General features: G+C 51.2%; 1 protein-coding gene across 2 annotated transcripts in view; it reads right to left on the bottom strand.

The window, feature by feature from the left end:
• NRP2 (neuropilin 2) overlaps positions 1–15154 on the bottom strand; it is a 312308-nt gene extending 297154 nt beyond the window's left edge. For both annotated transcript variants that reach the window (XM_060256874.1, XM_060256875.1), the window contains exon 1: positions 15027–15154. In XM_060256874.1, coding sequence (XP_060112857.1) covers positions 15027–15099 — 73 coding nt within the window. In that variant the 5' untranslated portion in view covers positions 15100–15154. The remainder of the gene's footprint in view (positions 1–15026) is intronic.
• Between the last annotated feature and the right edge of the window lie 7295 nt (positions 15155–22449).

Raw genomic sequence — 22449 nt, forward strand, 5'->3', positions numbered from 1 at the left:
AGGTGGAGTATAACTCCAATCTCTTCATCTTCTACTAGATGGAGCAGGTAGCAGGGGATGTGAAAGACTTCAACCTGATACTCTGAGTAGATCATACTGACAGAGAGGGACCAGTGAGTGATCTGATTCAGTAGAAGGCAGCTTCAGGTGTGTTCATGTGTGAGGGATAAGTTCAGGGCTGGAATTCTAGCAGGAGCTCCTTTGCATATTAGGCCACACCTTCCTGATGTAGCCAATCCTCCAAGAGCTTACAAGGCTCTTTTTTATAAGCTCTTGGAGGAATGGCTACATCAGGGAGGTATGGCCCAATATGCAAAGCAGCTCCTGCTAGAATTCCACCCCTGAATAAGTCCAAGTTCCCTTCATCAGATACCAGGAGATGCCCTCTGTATCTGATGAAGAGGGCTTTAATCCTTGAAAGTTTACACCCCCATAATCTTGTTAGAAGGCCTCATTTTGGGCAGGAGCTCACAGGAGCAGAGCTCCAGAACCTCTAAATTTTTTTGTGCTCTTTTATTATGTATTCTTTCTTAATCCCAACTACCCCCAAAATACTTGCTTCTTGGCTCCATTGTTCAACACCCCCCCCCCAGTGAGAATTTTGCTGAACTCTAAGATCTGAGAAACTTTCTAACATTTTCCCCCACAAAAACCCAGGAAAATAACAAATAAAGCAGACAGATGGAAATCTTCATCATGCCACTGTGCCCACACAAGAGAAAGTAATTATAAAAGCAAGATGGGAGTAATGTTTTATTATGACAGTTAAGCATTTTAAGGTAGATGCTGAGGTGATATAATTTAGTACACCTTCCAGTGATGTCAGGGGTGTGTGGCATATGCAAATGAGTTGTACTAAAAAGTTGTGCTAATGAGCTCCGGCACCTCTTTTTCTACAAAATGATCCCTGCTTGTTGGTCCCTAAGCTACTCCTGGACTCAAAATCTAGCCCAAAACCTACTTGGCACTCTATAATTTTCAAAAGACCCAGTAATTTTCTCCACTTCCTTAGTTACCAATGCTAAATGTACAGCTGAAGTGTGAATTTGTGGAGAAACACACATCCTAAAACTAGGACTGCCAGCTCTGGTTTTGGAAATTCCTGAAGATTCAGAGGGTTATAGAATCTGAGGAGGGCAGGGTTTAGCTTGAGGGGGGATTTCAGCAGGGGACAATGCCATGGAGTCCACCCTCCAAAGCAGCCATTTTCTTCAAGGGAGAAAATGGAGTTCTCTCTGGGTCAAACTGGAGTTCTCTCTGGGTCAAACTGAGAAGTTGGTAGGCAGGTAATTTATATCTACTCAGGCAGGTGGGGCAAGGCTGAGTCATTATCTTGTAGGAGCTTCCTGGGCTGTGACATGCTAATGGAGGAGCTTACCTGAGGGGGTTCTTTTGTATATGGATTGGCTATTGAAATTCTAATCTTATCTGAGCGACTGATGCTAAGTGACTTCTATCACCATTATTTTTATGAACAGAATTAGCACCTGAAATGTATCTGTATTTGTATTTGTTTTAAATTGGAATGTTTTTAAGATTAATGTGATTTTAAACCTTTGTATAATTATATGGATATGTTGTTAGCTGCCCTGAGCCTGCTTCGGCGGGGAGGGCGGGATATAAATAAAATGTGTTGTTGTTGTTGTTGTTGTTATTATTATTATTATTATTATCTGTAGTGCTGTTGTAAACTATAGGGCATTTTGTGTTTTTCCCCATCATCTGGAGATTAGTTGTAAAACCAGCTCTCCAGCCACTAACTGGAGGTTGGCAACTACCAAAATTGTGCGACATATCTCAGGAAAGGTTCCCCCCCTTTCTCATAACGAAAAGATCTGAGGTTATGAATTTTTACATGCAGCGGAAGTATATATGTTTTATGGAAGGTTGTTCAGATGTAAGGTACGTACATCATTGTCATATACAAAAAAGAAGCTATTTATAAATGCCAGAACAGTGCTGAGCCATGGGTTAGAGGAAAATGCTGTGCACAGAAGTTTCATATATTGTTCCAAAATAATCAGTCAGTCCCTAGTTATTAATAATCATTTATGTAGCGCATTAACTGAGCAAAAAGACATCATCGCCCTGATCTCATTCAGTCTCTCCAGTTCTTGGTAAGAACAGGCCATTATTGTTCTGCTATAATAGATGGGGAACAGAGCTGCCGGACGATGGAGTGTGAGTCAGACCTCTCTCAAGTCCAGTATTCTAACCACCGGTTGCTATTTGAGTTAAACAAACAGGGTGGAAAAGGATTATTATAGTCAAGGATGATCACAACTTTCTCCTCGATGGCATTACCACGACAGCGTAATAACTTCCACCCCAGAAAACAAGCTGTGGGTACTTGTGAAACGAGCATACACAGAGGTCAGTGTAGAAAAATAGGTTGTGGAGCTCATCCAGGGATTGTTATGCAGCTGCACCTACTATTCAGTGGACAAAGTGGGGAGGAGGAGGGGGAACCCTCAGAAAGGTTCAGAAGTTGTGCTCCTTTGAGCTCCTGGAGCATACATGTGAAATAGAAAGGAACTATGGCTCATTGGAAGAGGACCTGTTTTGCATGCAGAAGGTCCCAGGTTCAATCCCTAGCATCTCCAGTTCAAAAGATGAGGCAGCAGGTGATGTACAAGATCTCTGCCTGAGATCCAGGAGAGCCGTTGTCAGTCTGAGTAGACAGCACTGGCCTTCATGGACCAAAGGTCTGATTTAGCATAAGGATAAGGCAGTTTCATGAATTGGTTGTTGTAGATTTTCTGGGCTGTGTGGCCGTGGTCTTGGCATTGTGAGACCTGAGGTTTCGCCAGAAACTGTGACTGGCATCCTCTGAGGTGTAACCCAGAAAACTGGAGTTCTCTCTGGGTCAAACTGAGAAGAAGTTGGTAGGCAGGTAATTTATATCTACTCAGACAGGTGGCGTAGGGTTGAGTCATTATCTTGTGGGAGCTTCCTGGACTGTGACATGCTAATGGAGGAGCTTACCTGAGGGGGTTCTTTGGTATATGGATTGGCTATTGAAATTCTAATGTTATCTGTAGTACTGTTGTAAGCTGTAGAGCATTTTGTGTTTTTCAGGACTAGAAGCCATGCCCTATTCACTTTTAAACTTCCTCTCTTCCTGTTGAATGTTCACGTGTGGGAGCACAGTGGTCTTTGTGTTATGGTGGCACAGTGGACAAGCCCAGAAACTGGGCAACAGAATAGGGGTCCCCAACCTTTTTCAGCCTGCAGGCATCTTTGCAATTCTGACACAGCATGGCGGACACAGCCACAAAATGCCTACCACAGGAGGCATGGCCAGCCACCAAATGGCTGCCACGGATCACCTTCAGCCACACAGTGAAGGTCTTTGTGCTCTGTCAACAGCTCTCGCCAAAGCAATGTTTTTCAAAATCTGCTCAGCCAGTCAAGTGTGGTGGAGTGGTTAAGAGCATGGGCTCTAATCTGGAGAACTGTGTTTGATTCTCCACTCCTTCACATGAAGCCTGCTGGGTGACCTTGGGCCAGTCGCAAGTTCTCTCAGAGCTGTTCTCAGAGTTCTCTCAGCCCCACCTCCCTCCAGGGTCTAATGCCAGAGAGTCCACCCTCCAAAGCAGCCATTTTCTTCATGGGATTTGATCTCTGCTAGCTGGAGATTGGCTGCAAAAGCAGGAGATCTCCAGGCCCCACCTGGAGGTTGACATCTCCTACATCACTTACACTTCCAAAGCAGGGTTTGCATGTTTGTGTTATCTGCACATGGCCTATGAAAGTCAGGTCTTGGAGGGTCGCTGGTTCTCTGGGGCCACAACTCAAAGGGCTCCAAGCAACCTCACCCCTTCACTGGAAAGGATTTTGCACCAGAGATAGCAGGAAACTTCAGTTTTGCTTCATAACTTCTAGACCAGAGGCCAGCGAAACAGGGGCAAGAAGGGACTTTTGGAGCCACTCACAGAACCTGGAAAAGACCAATGTCACACAAAACCTGAACTTCTAGTATTCCCCTGAAAACCATTACTGGCTATGGAAGCAGAATGGTGTCTCTCACTCTCTGCGGAAATCCTTTGCCTCTTGGAAAACTGGGGGGGGGGGGGGGGAGAACAGCTCAATTTTATACCAGAAGTAGCAATGAGGACTCCACCTCCTTGGTGCCACTCAACCAATTAGAGCTCTTAGAGGCTGAGCTATTTGTTTTCTGCAACCAATCAGCTCATCTGCTGCCGTACTCTGAGGTAATCCAGGGAAACAGACGGGGGAGGGGGGACAATATGAGTTCTTGCCCTTTGAAAGAGAGGGACATCGATTCTGCCCCCCCCCCCTTTCTGCTCCTACTTTGAGGAAACTGAGTGGGTTGCGGTTTCACGTTAACTGGAAGCCCTTGCTGTCATTACAATAGATTGAGTCCCTTCAAAGTACACTCATGGACCACCAGTGATAGGCATGCCAACTCCAAATCAGGAAATTCTTGGAAGGGGAGACTAGAGAGAGACCACTCAGTGAGGGATAATGCCATAGGATCCAACCTCCAAAGCAGCCCTTTTCCCCCAGAGGAACTGATCTCTGTAGTCTGGAGATAATCTGTAATTCTGGTAGATATCCAGGCCCCACCTGGAGGCTGGCAACCATGCCTAATGGGTCACTGGACTCCAGATGAAGAAACACTGACATTAGGTATTCTTATACCTGCCCCCCCCCGACACACACACACATCACCACCTTTCTACTAAATGATGGCACCTTAAGGAAATCGCCAAAAAACAAAAACATACAGATGTATTCCCTAAAAAGAACATTTCAAGCCATTCAGAACTAAAACATAGCAAAACACTTGGCAGCAGTGAAAACAGCTGCTAGACAACCAAACAAACAAAAAATGAAGGCCAATCCATGTACGCTGAAGAAACAAAACTTAATTCCCCTCCAAATGTCTCCCAAAGCGAAATATCTTTTCAAAAATTCTGGAAGTTCATATGAGAGGCAACCTTACAGCATTTTTGAGTTCCAGTCTGGGCGAAACTAAGAAAGCCATAAAATGGAGGAGGGGATAATCACAGAGTTAGAAGGGACTCCAGGGTCATCTAGTCCAACCCCCAACACAACACAGGAAAATCACAAATAACCGACATATACACACAGAGGCCAGCAGCCCCCTGCTCCATGCCCAGAAAAATAAGCTGTTTCTGGTCTCCATGGGGAGAAATGTGGGGTTTGGATGAAGTAAACAAATACATTTCATGTTCCCCGCATTCTACCTGGGCCAATATGAACATGCAGCAGAGTACCGCCAGCACATCTGGTTCACAGATAAACCTAGTAGTCCTCAGGAATAATTCTGAGCATTATAAGGATATTTATCCACAGTGGATACTTGGTGAAGGGAAGGCCTTCTCCCTAGTTACATCTCCCGGCAGCCTCGTTCCTTTGAAACTGAGAATGGAAGTCATTTTTGCCTTCCCCAAGTAATTGATGGGGTCTAATTCACCCTGTGGCAGAGTGGTAAAGCTACAGTACTGCAGCCCAAGCTCTGCTCATGACCTGAGTTTAATCCCAGTGGAAGCTGGGTTCAGGTAGCCGGCTCAAGGTTGACTCAGCCTTCCATCCTTCCGAGGTCGGTAAAATGAGGACCCAGTTTGCTGGGGGCAGGGAAGTGTAGATGGCTGAGGAAGGCAAGGGCAAACCACCCCGTAAAAAAGTCTCCTGTGAAAACGTTGTGAAAGCAACATCAGTCCAGAGTCAGAAACGACTGGTGCCTGCACAGGGGACTACCTTTTACTTTAATTCACTTGAGCAATCCAAGCTGTGCTCATATAATTCACCTGAGCAATAAGTATCCACTGTGGATAAACATAGGTGGTTTTGTATGATGCTTGGCAGGCAACTTCTCTTTCTGACCACAGCATGCCAGCGCCTGGATTCTGTAGGCCGATGTTCAACAGGGCATGTGGCTTTGCGGGCTGGACTGCTAGACAGCTTCGTTCAAGCTCCATGAAGCTGACGTGCAAACAGGAAAAAAACATGACTCTTTCCCCCCCATCCTTCCTGCTTCATTCCTTTCTCCCTTCAGACTTCATGTGCAATTTCCCGCTTTTATAAATGAAGGAACTTTTGATCTCCAGTCGCTGAAGCTGCCCAATCGTGTGCTTCGGAGCTGGAAGATGAAGGCCTCTCCCTGGGCCTGCCCAGCAATGCGCCCACCTGCATACAGCACGGGAGTTTCTTACAGTCTCTACCTGACGCCGAAACCGCCAGATGTCCTTCCTCTGAATTACAAGCACTAATTGGGAGAAACAAGCCAAAAGGGCAGAGGAGAAGAGCCAGAAGAGAAAACTCCCACACTCCCTCTCTCTGATGTGGTCTGTCTGGGTCAGGACTGGTGCAGGAGAAGAAAGCCACCGCTCACTCCTCCGGGGACGGCCAGATAAGCTTCACTTCCTGGGGCTCTCCATCAGGTGCCTTTCAACGAATGCTGGACTCAAATTAGTGTGCCAGAAAACTCCACTGACGGCAAAGGAGTTTCTCAAGTGGCTGTTCCCCGCAACACACACACCCAGTGCAAAAGCTCACGTTGGCACCCGAGACTGTATGTTCTTTCCTCACTCCCTTTTACTTACAAAGTTGGAGTTCAGTAGCACTTTCAATCCAGGGGAACTGGAGCCCAGCAGTCATCCCAGAAGATCCACAGACCCGCCCCCCCCCCCCATGAAAGCAAGTTGTCAAAATCCCCATCTTATATCACTGTATGGTTGCCAGGTCCATCCTAGCCTCCAGCAGGGGATTGAGGGGAAACAGCTTTTTTGTAGCAGGAACTCCCTTTGCATATTAGGCCACACCCTTCTGATATAGCCAATCCCACTGGAGTTAACAGTAGGCCCTGTAAGAGGAGTCCTGTAAGCTCTTGGAGGATTGGCTACATCAGCATGGTGTGGCCTAATATGCAAAGGAGCTCCTGCTACAGAAAAAGCCATGAGGGGAATGGCTGCCAGAGCCAAGTTACAGAACACCTGGAGATTTGGGGATGGAGCTCTGGGGAGGGCAGGGACCTCGGTGGGGGACCATGCCACAGAGCCTATCTTCCCAAGCATCCATTTTCTCCAGGGAATTGATCCCTGCAGTCTGGAGATGAGCAGTAATTCTGGGCATCCAATTTGGAGACGGGTATCTCAATATTATCTCGATCAAGTACACTCAGGGTTTTTTTGTAGCAGGAGCTCCTTTGCATATTAGGCCACACACCCCTGATGCAGCCAATCCTCCAAGAGCTTACAGCGCTCTCCTTACAGGGGGACTGGCTACATCAGGGGCATGGCCTAATATGCAAAGGAGTTCCTTCTACACAAAAAGTCCTGAGAACACTTATGGAACCCCTTGACTCACTCACACTGAAGCCGTCCTGTTGAAGTCAGATGCAGCATTCCCTCTAAGCTGAGTTAGTGTGAGCTAGATTGCAGTTTTTTAGTCTCCGGCTCACACATTTTTGTCTTAGCTGAGAAAGGATGACCCCAGAGCACACTAATTTATGCAGCTGCTCACAACTTGAATGCCAGGAGCTCACAAAGAATTTTTGCTCACAAGACTCTGCAGCTTAGAGGGAACATTGGTCAAGGGTCCCTCCGTCAGGTTCGATCTGCTCCGTGGCTTCCTTTTCTCACTCCCTCTTCTTAACCGCGAACAGCCTTGTTGAGCCTAAACAAGTTTCAGGCCTCTCTGATTGTATTTGTAAAGAGCAGAGATTCAATCAAACCAAGTCAAGCAGCTGGGGCGATATGGCTTAATCACAGCTCTCCTCTCCTCTATTAACTTTATGCCGGTATTAAGGAGAAATCAATCAGCCGAAATGAAGCATTAGCTACCATTTCCTCCTCCCATGGGAAAAGCAGCAAGGGAGAGAGAGGCTCATTTGCAACAGCAATTACTTCGGAGGGTGGCAGGAGATCAAGAATGGTCCAGATCCCCCCCCCCAAAAAAACCCCACTCCCACACTAGCCACTTTAAGTTTCTGCAGCAAATGTTTCTTTCTAAGAACATAAGAGAAGCCATGGTGGATCAGGCCAATGGCCCATCCAGTCCAACACTCTGTGACACATGGTGGCCAAAAACCCAGGTGCCATCAGGAGGCCCATCAGTGGAACCAGGACACTAGAAGTCCTCCCACTACTGCCCCTCCCAAGCACCAAGAATACAGAGCATCACTGCCCCAGACAGAGTTCCAACAATACCCTGTGGCTAATAGATCCAGGTGGGCAGCCATGTTGATCTGAAGCAGAACAAAGCAAGAGTCAAGTTGATGAAGTGTGCTTCTAGCACATGAGAGCTTACATTCTAAATAAAACTCTGTTGGTCTTAATGATGCAACTTGACTCTTGCTTTGATTCCTGTGGCTAATAGCCACCGATGGACCTCTGCTCCATATGCTTATCCAATCCCCTCTTGAAGCCGTCTATGCTTGCAGCTGCCAGCCACTCCTGTGGCAGTGAATTCCACGTGTTCATCACCCTTTGGGTGAAGAAGTACTTCTTTTTATCCGTTTCTCCTCAAGTAGGGCTGCCAGCTCCAGATTGGGAAATTCCTGAGATCTGGGGTGGAGCCCTTGGGACACTACTCAGTGTAGCGCCAAGGAGCTTGCCCTCCAAAGCAGCCACATTCTCCAGGCCCCACCTGGAAGTTGGCAACCCACTCAAGAGCAGGTCTGCAGAACTAGATCAAAAGCAGCACCAAGGACGGTGGCTCAGTGGCAGAGCATCTGCTTGGTAAGCAGAAGGTCCCAGGTTCAATCCCCGGCACCTCCAACTAAAAAGGGTCCAAGCAAATAGACATGAAAAACCTCAGCCTGGAGAGCCGCTGCCAGTCTGAGTAGACGATACTGACTTTAATGGACCGAGAGTCTGATTCAGTAGAAGGCAGCTTCATATGTTCAAGGACTGGACCAGAAATAAATCACCAGGCTTGAGAGCTGCAGTTAATCTTCGTGCTGTCATTACAGGTCATTCATGCAGTTTGCATGTAATTTTTATGAACACAACAGGTGCTAAACTACAACTGGTGGATACTGCAATACTCTCTGGAATCTCAAATGCAAAAAAGTGTGTGTCTGCCGACTCTTGAAAAAAACTCTTGGGATTTACAAATCTTGAGAGTTTCAAGACAACAGAGCTTCTTTTCTTTACGTAGGCCTTTGGCATTGGCTTGTCCACCGTTTCAGACTTTGAAGCTTGAGGACTAGACACTTAACTTGAATATAAACGAACGGCAAGTTTCCCAAGATTCTAAGGCGTCTCAGAGGGAGGTAGCTTTGGCCATCAATACATTCTCTGCCTCCCCATCTTCTAAGGAAGCCCCCTTTCTCCCCAAACATGTTATCCCTACTGTGCCAAATTAAATTCCATGTGAAGCCACATCTGGGCTCCGCTGCAGCCTGCAAAACATCCTCCCCCCCTCCCCACTGTGCACACCACCTTTTCTTCATGTTGATTTGTTGACTCAACCATTAAAACAGCTTCCCACACCATGTTCCACCTCGATCGGGTATGGGGAAAGCCATTAACGGAACTGCTTTGGGACTGGTGTTGCGGGGAGGCTGTTTTGTCTTGCCTCCGAAGGTATTTTGTTTGGGTGGGTAATCTTTGTCTTAATAGAATTTTTATAGATTGTCTGGGTTTCGTTTCTGCTTCAGTGGCCCAAGCAAATCAATGCCAAGTGGTAAAAAAGAGCCAGCCCTCCTCCTCCTCTCCTCTCAAGTAGCTTTCTGGAATCCCACCGGTTCTTAGTGGCTGTGCCTTGGCCCATGTGCAAGAAGGAAGGGGGGAAGAAGCAAGCTTGCCTGTTACACCAGGTCACTGCTGGCCCAAAGCCAAGTCACCTGATTTACACCTCTCCTAACTACGTTCACAATGCCATTTGGTTTCCATCAGGCTTTAGCTGGAATTTAACAATATGGGAAATTCCCAGAGCGGTGGGGGGGGGAGAAGAAAAAGTTACATCATGCGCTGCAGTGCTCCTTCCATGTGCGGGCAAAAAAAAATCAATCCTCTTGGCTCACAAGAGCCGTCAGGACAGGCAGCTGCAAAGCGAAGTTAAGACGCTTCTCATGCGCAGCGTCAGAGCACCGGGGAAGTCCAAGGGGGCTCTCTCCTTTAGTCCCCATCAAGGAAGCCAACAGCGTCTAATCCCTTCCCCCTCCCCAAAACCCAGGCCATTAAGTGCCACAAACAGGTGCATTGCAACAATCCAAAAAAGTTGCAGAACAAATCTGCTCCAGATGGTTTCCGCAAGCCGGCCTGGCCCTCCCCACTCCACCTTCAAGCATCTTGCAAGCAGTGTTTCCTCTAAGCTGAGTTAGCGTGAGCGAGCTCACCGGTTTTTAGCCTCCTGCTCACACATTTTTGTCTTCGCTCAGGGAAAATGGCCATGGAGCCAACTAATTTATGCAGTGGCCAAATCGCTTGCTCACAGCTATAATGTTAAAGGTAAAGGTAAAGGTAGTCCCCCGTGCAAGCATCAGTCGTTTCCGACTCTGGGGTGACGCTGCTTTCACAACATTCTCACAGCAGACTTTTTACGGGGTGGTTTGCCATTGCCTTCCCCAGTCATCTACACTCCCCCCCCCCCAGCAAGCTGGGTACTCCTTTGACTGACCTCAGAAGGATGGAAGGCTGAGTCAACCTTGAGCCGGGTACTTGAGACCAGCTTCCGCTGGGATTGAACTCAGGACGTGAGCAGAGGGCTCCAACTGCAGTACTGCAGCTTTACCACTCTGCATCACGGGGCAGTTTAACGCTAATAGCTCACAAATAAGAATTTTGGCCCACAAGACTCCACAGCAAGGGTGGCCACATGTGGCTCTTTCACACATATTGTGTGGCTCTCAAAGCCGCCACCACTCCATCGGCTGGCTTGGAGAAAGCATTTGTCTCTTTAAGTCACTTCACCAAGCCAAGCCAGCCAGTGGTATTTAAAGTTAAAGCTGCTTTTTTTCCATCTCTCCTTCCCTCATCCCTCTCCCGATCTATTTCCCTCCCTTCCTTGCGACTTTCGAACATCTAACGTTCTTGTTTTGCTGCTCTCAAACATCTGACATTTATTCCATGTGGCTCTTCCATTAAGCAAGTTTGGCCACTCCTGCTCCACAGCTCAGAGGGAGCGTTGCTTGCAAGTAACAGGGAAGAAAGCGACACCTAAACACACACACATACCCGCGCCTATGCGCTCTACCCAAAAGTGGGCTTTTACGCGCTGGGAATAAGCCCCAACCCAGCCGTAGATGAACCAGGCGACGGATTCCGGCGGGGGGGGGAGGGGGCTGGCGTGTACGTGGGGAATGCACAGGCTATCGCAACACGTGCGCCCCAGTTCCTTCCCGCCAGTAGCCGGGCTTGTGCGGGGCGGCCTAAGGGGAGCTCGAGCGCTACAGCAGGCTGCAAGGGGAACGGGGCCGGCCGGGCCGCCCCGCCGAGCTCCACCCTCCCAGCCGGTTCCCACCACCCCGCCCCTGCAGAAATGGAGGCGCAACAACTGGGCCGGGATGGAAAGCGCGCGTCCCTTGGAGCAGCGGCGCCGCGCACCTGGCCGTTGCGCCCTTGCCTGCGCCCGGGCGAGGAGGAGGAGGAGAGAGGAAGGGGCTTCGCGAGCGCGCCCAGCCGAGGCCACTGCAGTCGCCCACGAGGCGGGAGCCCTCTCCGCAGCGACTCGCCGCTGCCAAAGATCCGGGAGCCCGCCTGGCTTGGCTACGGATCCGCCCGGCTGCGCCGCCTCCCTTCCCTCCCCTCGCCAATCACACGGCTCCGGCTTCCCCTGCCGCCGGTTGGGCTCAAAGCAGCGGGGCCGGGCCGGGCCGGGCCGGGAGGAGCGAATCAGCAGCAGGGGAGATTTCCCGAAGGGGGCGGCGGAGCGGACGGCGACGCAGACCTCGGCTTGTGCCAACTTCTCGGGGCGAGCGCGCAGTCCCCTCGTGCGCAAGGCTCCGGCTGCAGGCGGAGGGGCGCACAGGGCCGGTCGGGGATTTCTGCGCTCCCCCTTCCCCTCTCCTTTGGGCCTCTGAGCGACTCGTAGATGGCAGCAGTCTCCGAGGCAGGTCAAGAGTGCGCTGCGAAAATAACCCAATAACTCCTCGAAAAAGCTCCCTTTCCGGTTTTCTCCACCGACCTAGTAGCCACCAGCGGGGTGGGAAACTCCTGGAGATTTGGGGAGGGGAGGTGGAGCATAGGGAGGGCAGGGATTTCAGTGGGGGGCGCAATGCCCTAGAGTCCACCCTCCCCAGCAGCCACGTTCTCCAAGGGAACTGATCTCTGCAGTCTGGAGACGCTTGGTAATTCAAGGGGGATCCCCAGGTCGCGCCTGGAGGCTGGCATCCCCGTGGTCATCTCCCAGGCACTTCCTCTCTGGGGTTCTTGGGCTTCTGGGTTTGGAAAGAAGGCCACTCAGCCATTACCCTGGCCCAGATCAGCCCGGGTCAGCCGCCTCTCCTCGCCCACCCGCTTTGCCTTGACCGTTGGAGCCAGTGGCCGGCCCTTCTTTCCCGGACTGGGCGCAGCGGGGCGAGAGGAGAGGCGCGTTTGCGGCAACGCAAGCCGGGCGCGGAAGGGAGAGATCTGGAGCAGGGGTTCCCCTGGAGAGAAACGTGGCCTGCCGGCCGGGCCTTTCCTGCTTGGCGCAACCCTGGAGTCAGGCCAACGAGAGCGGCGGGCGGGCTTTCCTCGCTCCCAGCCGCAGGGCGCCCAAACTCCCCGGCAGGGGCCGCCCGACAAGACGAGAGCGCGCAGCCCGGGCCAAACCAAGAGGCGGGAGCGCAGCGCACCCGAGAGCCCCGCCGACGACCCGCCCCAGGCTGTGTGCCTGCCACCCCATCGCCGCAAGGCAAAGGCGGCCTCTCGGGCGACCACGCAGAGCCGCCTTCTCGGCTCTTGCAGGCCGGCGAGGAGGACACCAGGCTGCTCGGGCCAGACAGGCGGGCCAAACGGGATCCTCCAGGCGCCGCCTTCAGCCGAGGCAGCCCCGGGAACCCTTTCGCCCTTCCCGGTCCCCTTTTCCCAGCCTCTGCTCTGCTCCGGGCCTCCGTCTCTCCAAGGAGAGGCGCCTGAGTTCAAGCCAATCGCCGCCTTCTGCCTCAGAGAAATGTCTCCGAGTACGGTCGCCACCTCCGTGGGGCAATTCCTGGAGATTTGGGTGTAGGGCCTGGCTGGGGAGGGAGGGGGCCGACCTCAGCAGGGTCTAACGCCAGAGTCCCCTTTCCAAAGTGGCCATTTCATCTAGGGGAACTGCTCTCTGTCGTCGGGAGATGAACGGGAAATCCGGGAGATTTCCAGGCCTTGCCGGGAGGCTGCCAATTTTACGGGCTCAGGTTCCCCAGGGGGGAAAAGAGACACTCTGCGCATACCCAGAGGGCCTTATCTAAGCTATGCTGGGCACGAGCAATCAGCTTGGGGGCGCCGCCTCTCTCCAAGGAGACCTCGGCCTCGCTTTGCGCATCAGCGAAATGGGTTGTCGCCTGCAAATCGATGGCGCGGATCATTCAACCTGCAATGCCGGCCCTGGTGGGGGGGGGGGGGGGAGGTGCCCTATTGTGTGCCTTGAGTCCTACTCCCGAGCAAAGGGAGCCCAGGAGAGGGCTGCTCGGCTCTTAAGTCCTAGAGAGCCAGTCTCAGATGGATTCAGCGGGGCTGAAGCATATACAGCGCGGGCTTCCGCAGAGGTTCACTCCTCCGGACCCGTAGATTCCCGTGGGCTCGGAGCAGAGCGCGGCACCGCTAGACCGGCGCTGCAAGCCGCAACCTCTACCCGCCTCGAGCTGCCTGCAGGAGCGGCTGGGGGGCAATACATCTCTTCCCCCTCCCCTCCTCAGCTGTTGTTTTGCAGCGCTTCTCCTTCCCGCTCCCCTCCCTCCGCCTTCCCCAAATCCTGTTGTTTCCCCCCTTTCTGATCTGCCTTATCTGCGTTTCCACTGCCTGCTCGGTGGCTAATTCGGAGGAAATGAGCGTCAGATCTCCGCCGGAGTAATTAACAGCGGACGGGTTTAGCGCGCCCTCTTCGCCAGTAAACGGGGATTAGCTCCAGGCTCCTTCGGGAACCAGACGCGGGGAAAGAGTTGGAGAAGGGGCGGGGGGGGGGGGGAGACTGCTTTCTCTTTGGCGAATATTTCTGGATGGGTTTGGACTTGGATTTGCCTTGCTCCGATCTCCCCCGAAGGGTTCTGGATTCCTTCTCTCCCCTCACGCCCCCATCTTGGGGCGACTAAGTGCAGGAAGGAAAAGTTTCCTGGGCACTTCATATGGCTGTCCAGTTCTTGCCCAGAATGGTTCGTTCTATCTATCTATCTATCTATCTATCTATCTATCTATCTATCTATCTATCTATCTATCTATCTATCTATCTATCTATCCATCCATCCATCCATCCATCCATTTCTTTCCTATCTGTCTGTCTGCCTATCTAGTTCTCTTCCCGTCTCCACCAAAAAGGCATTCCCCAAGACGGCCTTCTGCCAGGCAGAATTGATGTTCACACAATTCTCCCCCCCCCCCCCACCACCTTTCCCAAGTCACCTACAGAAATAGTTTTTCCCCTTCGGGAAGCACGTGGGTTTCTCTCCCCCCTCCCGCCTTCCTTTTTGAGGGGCAAACCACGACAGTCCCATCTGTGAAATGGGCTCTCTCCACTTCCACCGGTCGCCTGGCTTTCTGGCTGAAGACGCGCGGAGACTCGTGTGCCTCTTGCGCGCACACGCACACACACACACACAAAAGCAGCAAGCATCCTCCGCACCCGGGAGGGGGGGGATCGGAAGGCGAGCGGACTTTGTAGTATTTTTAAACCTTTGATTTATTCCAGATGTGACAGCCGAGCACAAACGCTTCCCCCCGAACACATCCTCCTGCTGTCTGGCCACGCGCCCTGTCCACCCAAGGGCCAACGCCAAACTTGTGCCCGAAGCCAGGAGGGGGTCCTCGGGAGAACCTGGCCGCGCCAGCCAGCCTCGCCGCCGCCCCCCCCCCCCCCCCGCAGCCAAGCCCAGCTGCTGCGGGCTGCTGTTCCGAGAGGAGGCTGCGCCTTACCTGCTTGCGCCAGGGCTCCCGATCCGGCCACGAAGAGACATACAAATCCCCAAAGGAGAGGAAACGTATCCATGTTGGGCGGCAGCGGGGCGATCCCCGCCGAGCGGCGCTGCCTCCGAGGGGGCTTCCCTTCCGCGAGCGCTTCGATCCCTCGCCCGGAGAAATGCGCCGCCGCCCGCCCGCCCGCCTCGCTTCCTCGTCCGGCCTCGGCGGGAGCGAAACTCCAGGCGGCGATCCGGGCGCCGCTGCCGGCACCGCTCTGCTCCCGGAGACGCGTGGATCGAGGCGCGGAGAGGCGCTCCGGGGCTTCCCTTCAAGGCGGCGGCATCACCACCCCCGGCGCCCGGGCATCGCCAGCTTCCGAAGGGCGAGCGCAACGCCGCGCGCTTGGCACCGGTGCGCTCCGAGGCGCCGCTGGGCAGTGGCGCACGCCAAGAGGCGTTTTCTTTCCCCCGGGCAGCCCGCGCCGCCGCTTCTTCTCGCGGCTCCGGGGCTGCAGCGCCTGGTCGTGGCGGCGGGAGTTGTTGCTGCAAAGGCTGGGCGGCCGGCTCCCTCTTCGCCTCTTCCCGCGTCCCCTGCTTCCCTCGCCTGCCGCTGCTGCTGTCGGCGGTGCGGTGCCGGCGCCCTCTCCGCTGCCTTTGCTTGCCTCTCGCCTTCCACGCAGCCTTTTCAGGCAGCGCAGCATGTGGATGTCAGACAGAAAGGCAGAGCTATCCGATTACACGCTCGCCCAGGGCCCGCCCCTTCCATGTTTCTCATTTCCACAACACGCACCCGGAGAGGGGGGGCGCGCGAAAAGGCAGCCCCGCGCCTGCGGACCGACCCCTCCCCGTCCTGCACTGGCCCGGCCCCCCGGCTGGGGTCCTTCTGGGTCTGCTCCGAGCGGCCTCCAGCCGCCCAAACCTTCACCAGGCTGAGAAGCCCGCGCCTCGCCCTTGGCGAAAGCAACAGGTCCCTTTGCTAATGCTGGCTGGCTGCTTCCGCGCTCGCCCGCAGCGGCTACCCGGGGCATCCCCGCCAGTGGCAGAGGGGCCAGGAGGTCAGCTTGCCCGATGGCAAGTGGGCCCTGTAGGCCCCTGATGAAGTGGGCCCCCTTAAGCATTAGACAAGATGTTACAAATGTTAATGACCTTTTAGTAGCTTGAAAATAGAAGTCCCAATATCATTACTGGAATGCAGCTAAATTGACATTGTATTTTAGGGTTGCCAGCCTCCAGGTGGGGCCTGGGGATCTCCCGCTTTTCCAACTGGTCTCCAGCTGGCAGAGATCAGCTCCTCTGGAGAAAACGCCAATCTATATTTACATTTAGTATCTACTGTATAATGCCAGTAATATGTACAATATATGTACAATAATTACTAAATATATATACATTTATTTCGCAAAAGTTTTATTTGTACCTTTTTTCCACTTACGTATTTTTTTTTGAAAATTTTATTTATTTCCTGTACGAATTAAATTATAGCCTTGTAATTTGGCCCCCTATGTCTCCTGGCAAGCAGTATTTTTAGACCCAGTCTGCCCCTGAATTCCCCCACAGGTGGCGCCATTCTGACCTAGCAGTGGTGGCTGGGGCAGATACGTGTATGCAGGGGTGTGGGAAAGACACACACGCACACACAGGCAGGTCAAGGAGATGGGGCTTTCCAGAAGAAAGGGGGCGTGGAACAACCCTAGCCCCAGTACCTAACGGCTTTCTCCAAAACGGGGAGGGGGGGGGAAACAAAACCCGGTGCTCCAAAACACCACCCACGCAGAGAGAGACACAAGTCATGCTTTCCTGCCTGGCAGGAGACGTGCTGTTTTCGCTGTAACACCCTGCAAATTGTCAGCACTGTGATAAACAAACCTACTGGTTCTGGGAGGAGGCCAAAACAGGTAAAAGATTTCAGCCCTGCGAGAGAGACCCTTGTCCTGAGACGCCAAAGAAGACCCTGGTGCCCTTCCAAGGGTCAGCAGCCACTGGGTTCAAGAGAGGCTAGCGGAAGGCTGCCTGATGAAGCGCTAGCTGTGCTTCAGCCCAAGAAATCCACCCGCTTTCAGTTTGTTCCTCGGCGTATTTGTTGGAAGCAAGGTCCAGTGGGTCTTGGAGGCTGATTCTCATAAGAATCTCAGGCACAGGAAGTGTTCCTTGTGCCAAGTGAGGGGGACACATGTGGCCATAGTCAGACATTGACTGTGAGCCCTGACCTAAATAGCCCCAGGCAAGCCTGGTTTCATCCAGTCTTGGAAGCTAAGCAGGGCTGACTCTGGCAAGTACTTGGATGAGAGGCCTCCTTGGAGTACCAGAGCTGGAGGCAGGGGCAGGCTTTATTCAGCCACCTCCCTGAATATCCTCCAGGCGCCCAGTAGGAGTCACCATGACTTCCAGGTTCACACATGCACATGAAAAAAACCCACAGATTTTGAGCATGCCTCTCGGTCAGAGCTGCTTTTTGGACTTCTGCAGCACCATTTGTAGAGCCAAGGAGCACAGAGTTTGGCATGGGTACAACCTCCACCAGCTGAGACACTATGAGTTGGAACACAACGCATGCAAGCGTGCCAGAGGTGTCCAGAGGATCTGGCTGGAGACAATTCATTCACACCATCATTATGTAGTGTCCCGACACCACTCAGTCTGAATCCAGGCTCAGACAATGGGTATTTATTTATAGGATTTACTTATACCCCATTTTTCTACCCCCAAAGGAGATTACAATTCTGCTTCCCCCTCTTCCATTCAGGGGTTGCCTAGGGTGTTTGCCTTCTGGGGACACCAAGACTGGGTGCAACCAATGTGACTCACTGGTGTTATCAGGGGAGGGGGGGGGCAGAAGTTAGCCTTGCCTAGGGTACCAGACAGTCTGGGGCCAGCCCTGCTTCCATTTTATCTTCAAGACAACCACCCTATGAGATAGTTCAGGCCCTGGGTCCCCTGACCTTTTTGAGCCAGGAGTCACCTTTGAAATTCTGACACAGCATAAGGGCTTTTTTTGTGTAGCAGGAGCTCCTTTGCATATTAGGCCACACCCTTTGATGTAGCTAATCCTCCTGGAACTTACAGGGCTCTTCTTTCAAGGCCTACTGTAAGCTCTTGGAGGATTGACTACATCAGGGGTGTGTGGCCTAATATGCAAAGGAGCTCCTGCTACAAAAAAACCCACCTGCACAGCACGGTGGGTGCAGCAACAAAATGGCTGCCATGAGAGGCGGAGCCAGCTACAAAATGATGGCCGCAGCTTGACTTCACACAGTGCAGAACCTTGTGCTGTGGTGGCAGCTGCTGCCAAAGCAACATTTTATGAAATATGCACAGCCAATCAAATCTCCAAGAGCAAATCAGAAGTCTTGATGAGCAAAAGCCCTATCTGGTCCCACCCACTTCCTAAAAAACACTTGGTTGGCACCAGAAAAGGTATCAGCAGACACCTGGGTGCCCACTGGCACCACGCTGGGGATCCCTGGGTTTGGCTGAGAGTCTGTGACCAGCCCAGGGTCACCCCACAAGCTTCCACGGCAGAGTGGGGATTCGAACCTGGGTCTCCCAGTTCGTTGTCTAGCATTCCAGCCAATGCACCAGCTTGCTGGTCTCCCATGTTGTTTGTGGCAAACTGGTCTTGTGAACTGAAGCGGCACTGTGCTCATCACGACAAGGGCTTCTGTTATGTGCTCAGGGAACAAGGCATCTGCAATCAGGTTAGGCTGGAAAGCAGAAACCCCCCTACCAGGAAGCCCACAGGCATAGGAAGCACTCGAACAGACCCCCTGACATCACCATTGTTTCACACAGGGTTCTTTTTAGGAAAAGCCCAGCCGGTTATCTTTTAAGAGGTGGTAATGTGCAGAAATGTCGGGAGGAATGGGACCCTGTATATGACTGGGTTAAAAACAGAGGTTATGATATATGATAGGTTTTGATATATGATATATGACATATGTTATATGATATAAGACATATAAAAACAGAGTATATCAGGATAATGTATAGATGAAGCATTGAACTGTGTAATGCTTTTATGTTTAACCCCCCTATCCCTCTCCAGTGTGGGTGGTTGGTAGTTGGTAGGGGATGATGTGGTAGGGAGTAGTATGTATATTGTGTTGTGTATTGTGTTGTTTTTTATGTTATATGTTTCACGTTATTAGTGTGTTAGCATTTTGTTATGTTTGTAGTTGATTTTTAGTAATAAAACTTTAAAACCCTAAAAAAAAAAAAAAAAAAAAAAAGGAAAAGCCCAGCCGGAACTCATTTGCATATCAGGCCACGTCCTGACACCAAGCCAGCCGGACCTATGTTCCTGCTCAAAAAAAGCCCTGCATGTGTGTGTTTGTGTGCAAAGGCCCATCAGGTTGCAGCCAACTTCTGGCAATTTTGTAGGGTCTTCCATTCGAGTACTAACTAGGGCTGACCCTGTTTAGCTTCTGAAATTGAGCCGTCTGTCCGTTGACAAAGAGATATATATGCGTCTCCCCAAAATTTTCCTCAGAACCATTGCTTAGCCAGGCACCTAAACACTTCCATCAGTCAAGGGTCAAAGCAGACATTCAGAGGAAAGACCAGACCAATCGTTCAAGGCCCCATCCCCAGTGGTCGTCTACCAAACTTCTGTTGGTCAAGTAAGAAATGTCTCTGGGGAGCAGCTTCATAACACTAGTAGCTTCACTGCCAAGAAACAGGCCTTTGTGAAAAGCCAACTGAGGTGGAGAATCTGTTCATGTGTTTAGGAATGACAGGCTAGGCCCCCAAGGTGAGAAGGATCCACTGAGGGATAACCTTTCAGGTCCTCTTTGATGTGCCTTCAGCTCCAGCTGGGGCCCAAAGGAGATGGCTTTGATCAGTCCCTTTGTCCTTCCCAGAGAAAGGTAAACATGCAGCCATTTAATGCTAATGATCCACGTAATTAAAAACAGTGTACTTGTTTGTCATTGTGATAAGAGCAGGCATTGATTTACTGTTGCATGCTCCACACACATACACACACACACACATACACCCCTATTCCTAAATATACATTGGGGAGATGGAATATCTTTGCTGAACCAAGGCTTTGGTTGGTTTTCAGTGAGGGGGTATAAAAACATTTCATTACTCTAAATGCGAAAGGGAGAAGAAGGAATGACGGACCTTCTTTATGAGTCATCCTGTCCTGATGATGTGGAAACATACTTTTTTAAAAAAGGAAAATAAAACAGAAGTCCTCCTCAAGATTGAAACTGAGGGGCCCTGGTGTTCTTCTCTGGGAAAGTCATTCCATAATTGTGGGGGCTGCCACCGAAAAGGCCCTGTCTCATGTACAAGCCTCTTTGATTGATGGGACAGTCACGGGAGCCTCTCTCTGTGCTGTTAATTCCTAGGTGGGAACAGGTGGGAGAAGATAGTCCGTCAGATCCTCCCAGGTTGTTGTGAGCACAGAGGGCCCTAGACTGTCTGACACCCTAGGCAAGGCTAACTTCTGGCGCACACACCCCTGCACGGATAATGTCACCGAGTCACATGGGGGAGCCCGATTTGGCCCCCTCAGAAGGCCAGCGCCCTAGGCAGTTGTCTAGTTTGCCTAGTGACAGAGCCAGCCCTGGTTGTGAGGATAAAATTGAAAAGAGAACAATCAGGGGTGGAATTCTAGCAGGAGCTCCTTTGCTCCTTTGATGTAGCCTATCCTCCAAGTGCTTACAAAAAAAGAGCCTAGTAAGCTCTTGGATTGGCTGCATCAGGGGTGTGTGGCCTAATATGCAAAGGAGCTCCTGCTGGAATTCTACCCCTGGGAGCAATACAATCTGTTTTAAGTCTCCAATGGGGAGAGAAACGTGGGCTATAAATGCATCAAAATAAATAAAATGGATCCATCTCTGCTGCTCGTCTCCCTCTACAGGTCACTGCAGCTCAGAGAATCACCCTGCTTCCTACCTACCGACTTTATCTCCTTTCACATCTCTCGACTGTCAAATCCCACCTGCTTCCTTCTGAGTTTTTAAAAATCCTATTGGCTTTCAGTTATTGCCATGCATTTTCACTTGCTCAGAAACTTGGTTAGTTTGTATTTCTGGAGTTGGCATTGCAGGCGTGACATGCTCTGTGTGAGGACTCGTGGCGTGAGATGTGCAAATGCCAGGGGTGGAATTCTAGCAGGAGTGACTTGGCATATTAGGCCACACACCCCTGAGGTAGCCAATCCTCCAAGAGCTTATATGGCTCCTTTTTGTAAACTCTTGGAGGGTGGGCTACAGTAGGGGTGTGTGGCCTAATATGCAAAGGAGCTCCTGCTAGAATTCCATCCCTGCTAATGCTGTTTCTTTTTTGGAACAGTACATTCCCACTACTGACTGGTGTAGTCCAGTGGTTAAAAGCAGGAGCTGTAAATCAGGAAACTTTCTATTAAAATCTCATCTTAGCCATGAACTCACATTTCAGCACCAACAGCTCATACCTTCTCCTTCCACAGGAGGTGGAAAGAACAGCGAAGGTCAGTGTAGTGTAGTGGTTAGAGTGTCAGCCTAGGATCTGGGAGTCCCAGGTGTGAATCACAACTCTACCATGGAAACTACAGTCAAATTCTGAATTCCAGTGCCAGGAGGCAACATCAGGGGCGGGCCTCAGCCTCTATGTCCTGTTGTTGGCCCTCCAGTGGAACTGGTTGGCTGTGGTGTGAGACAGGATGCTGGACTAGATGGACCACTGGTCTGACCCAGCAGGGCTTTTCTGATGTTCCTAAGCTGGCTGGGTGATCTTGATCCAATCACATACTCTCAGCCCAGCCTACCTCACAGGATTGTTATGAGGACAAAATGGAGGAGAGGGGAATGTTGCAAGTCACTTTGCATCCCCATTGCAAAGAAAGGCAGGGTATAAATGAAGCAAATAATCAATAGCGACTTACCTTATAAGATCGTTGCAAAGTATTAAATATGCATCATATATTATGATTACTTGCTAGTATTATTTATTAATGATTATGAATCATACTACTACTTAGGGGGTTGGACTATATGACCCTGGAGATCCCTTCCAACTCTATGATTCTATAATTCTAGTATTTGCAAAGCGCTATAGTACCCTTCTCACTGCAGGGTCTTCACAGACACCCTGTGAAGTAGGTGGGGCTGAGAGCCAGTTTGGTGTAGTGGTTAACAGTGGTGGACTCTAATCTGGAGAACTGGGTTTGATTCCTCACTCCTCCACACAAAGCCAGCTGGGTGATCTTGGGCCAGTCACAAGTTCTCTCAGAGCTGTTCTCTCAAGAGCAGTGTCTCTCAGAGCTCTCTCAACCCGACCTACCTCACAAGGTGTCTGTTGTGGGCAGAGGAAGGGAAACAGGATTGTAAGCTGCTCGGAGACTGAAGGGCGGCGTACAAATCCAACCCCTCCTCTTCCTCCTCTTTTTCATTTTATTTATTTCTGTACTTTTATATCCTGCTCCTCCCAAAACATCATGGAGCGGCTTC

This window comes from Heteronotia binoei, chromosome 16, assembly GCF_032191835.1.
Source record: "Heteronotia binoei isolate CCM8104 ecotype False Entrance Well chromosome 16, APGP_CSIRO_Hbin_v1, whole genome shotgun sequence".
In the NCBI taxonomy this organism is placed as follows: domain Eukaryota; kingdom Metazoa; phylum Chordata; class Lepidosauria; order Squamata; family Gekkonidae; genus Heteronotia; species Heteronotia binoei.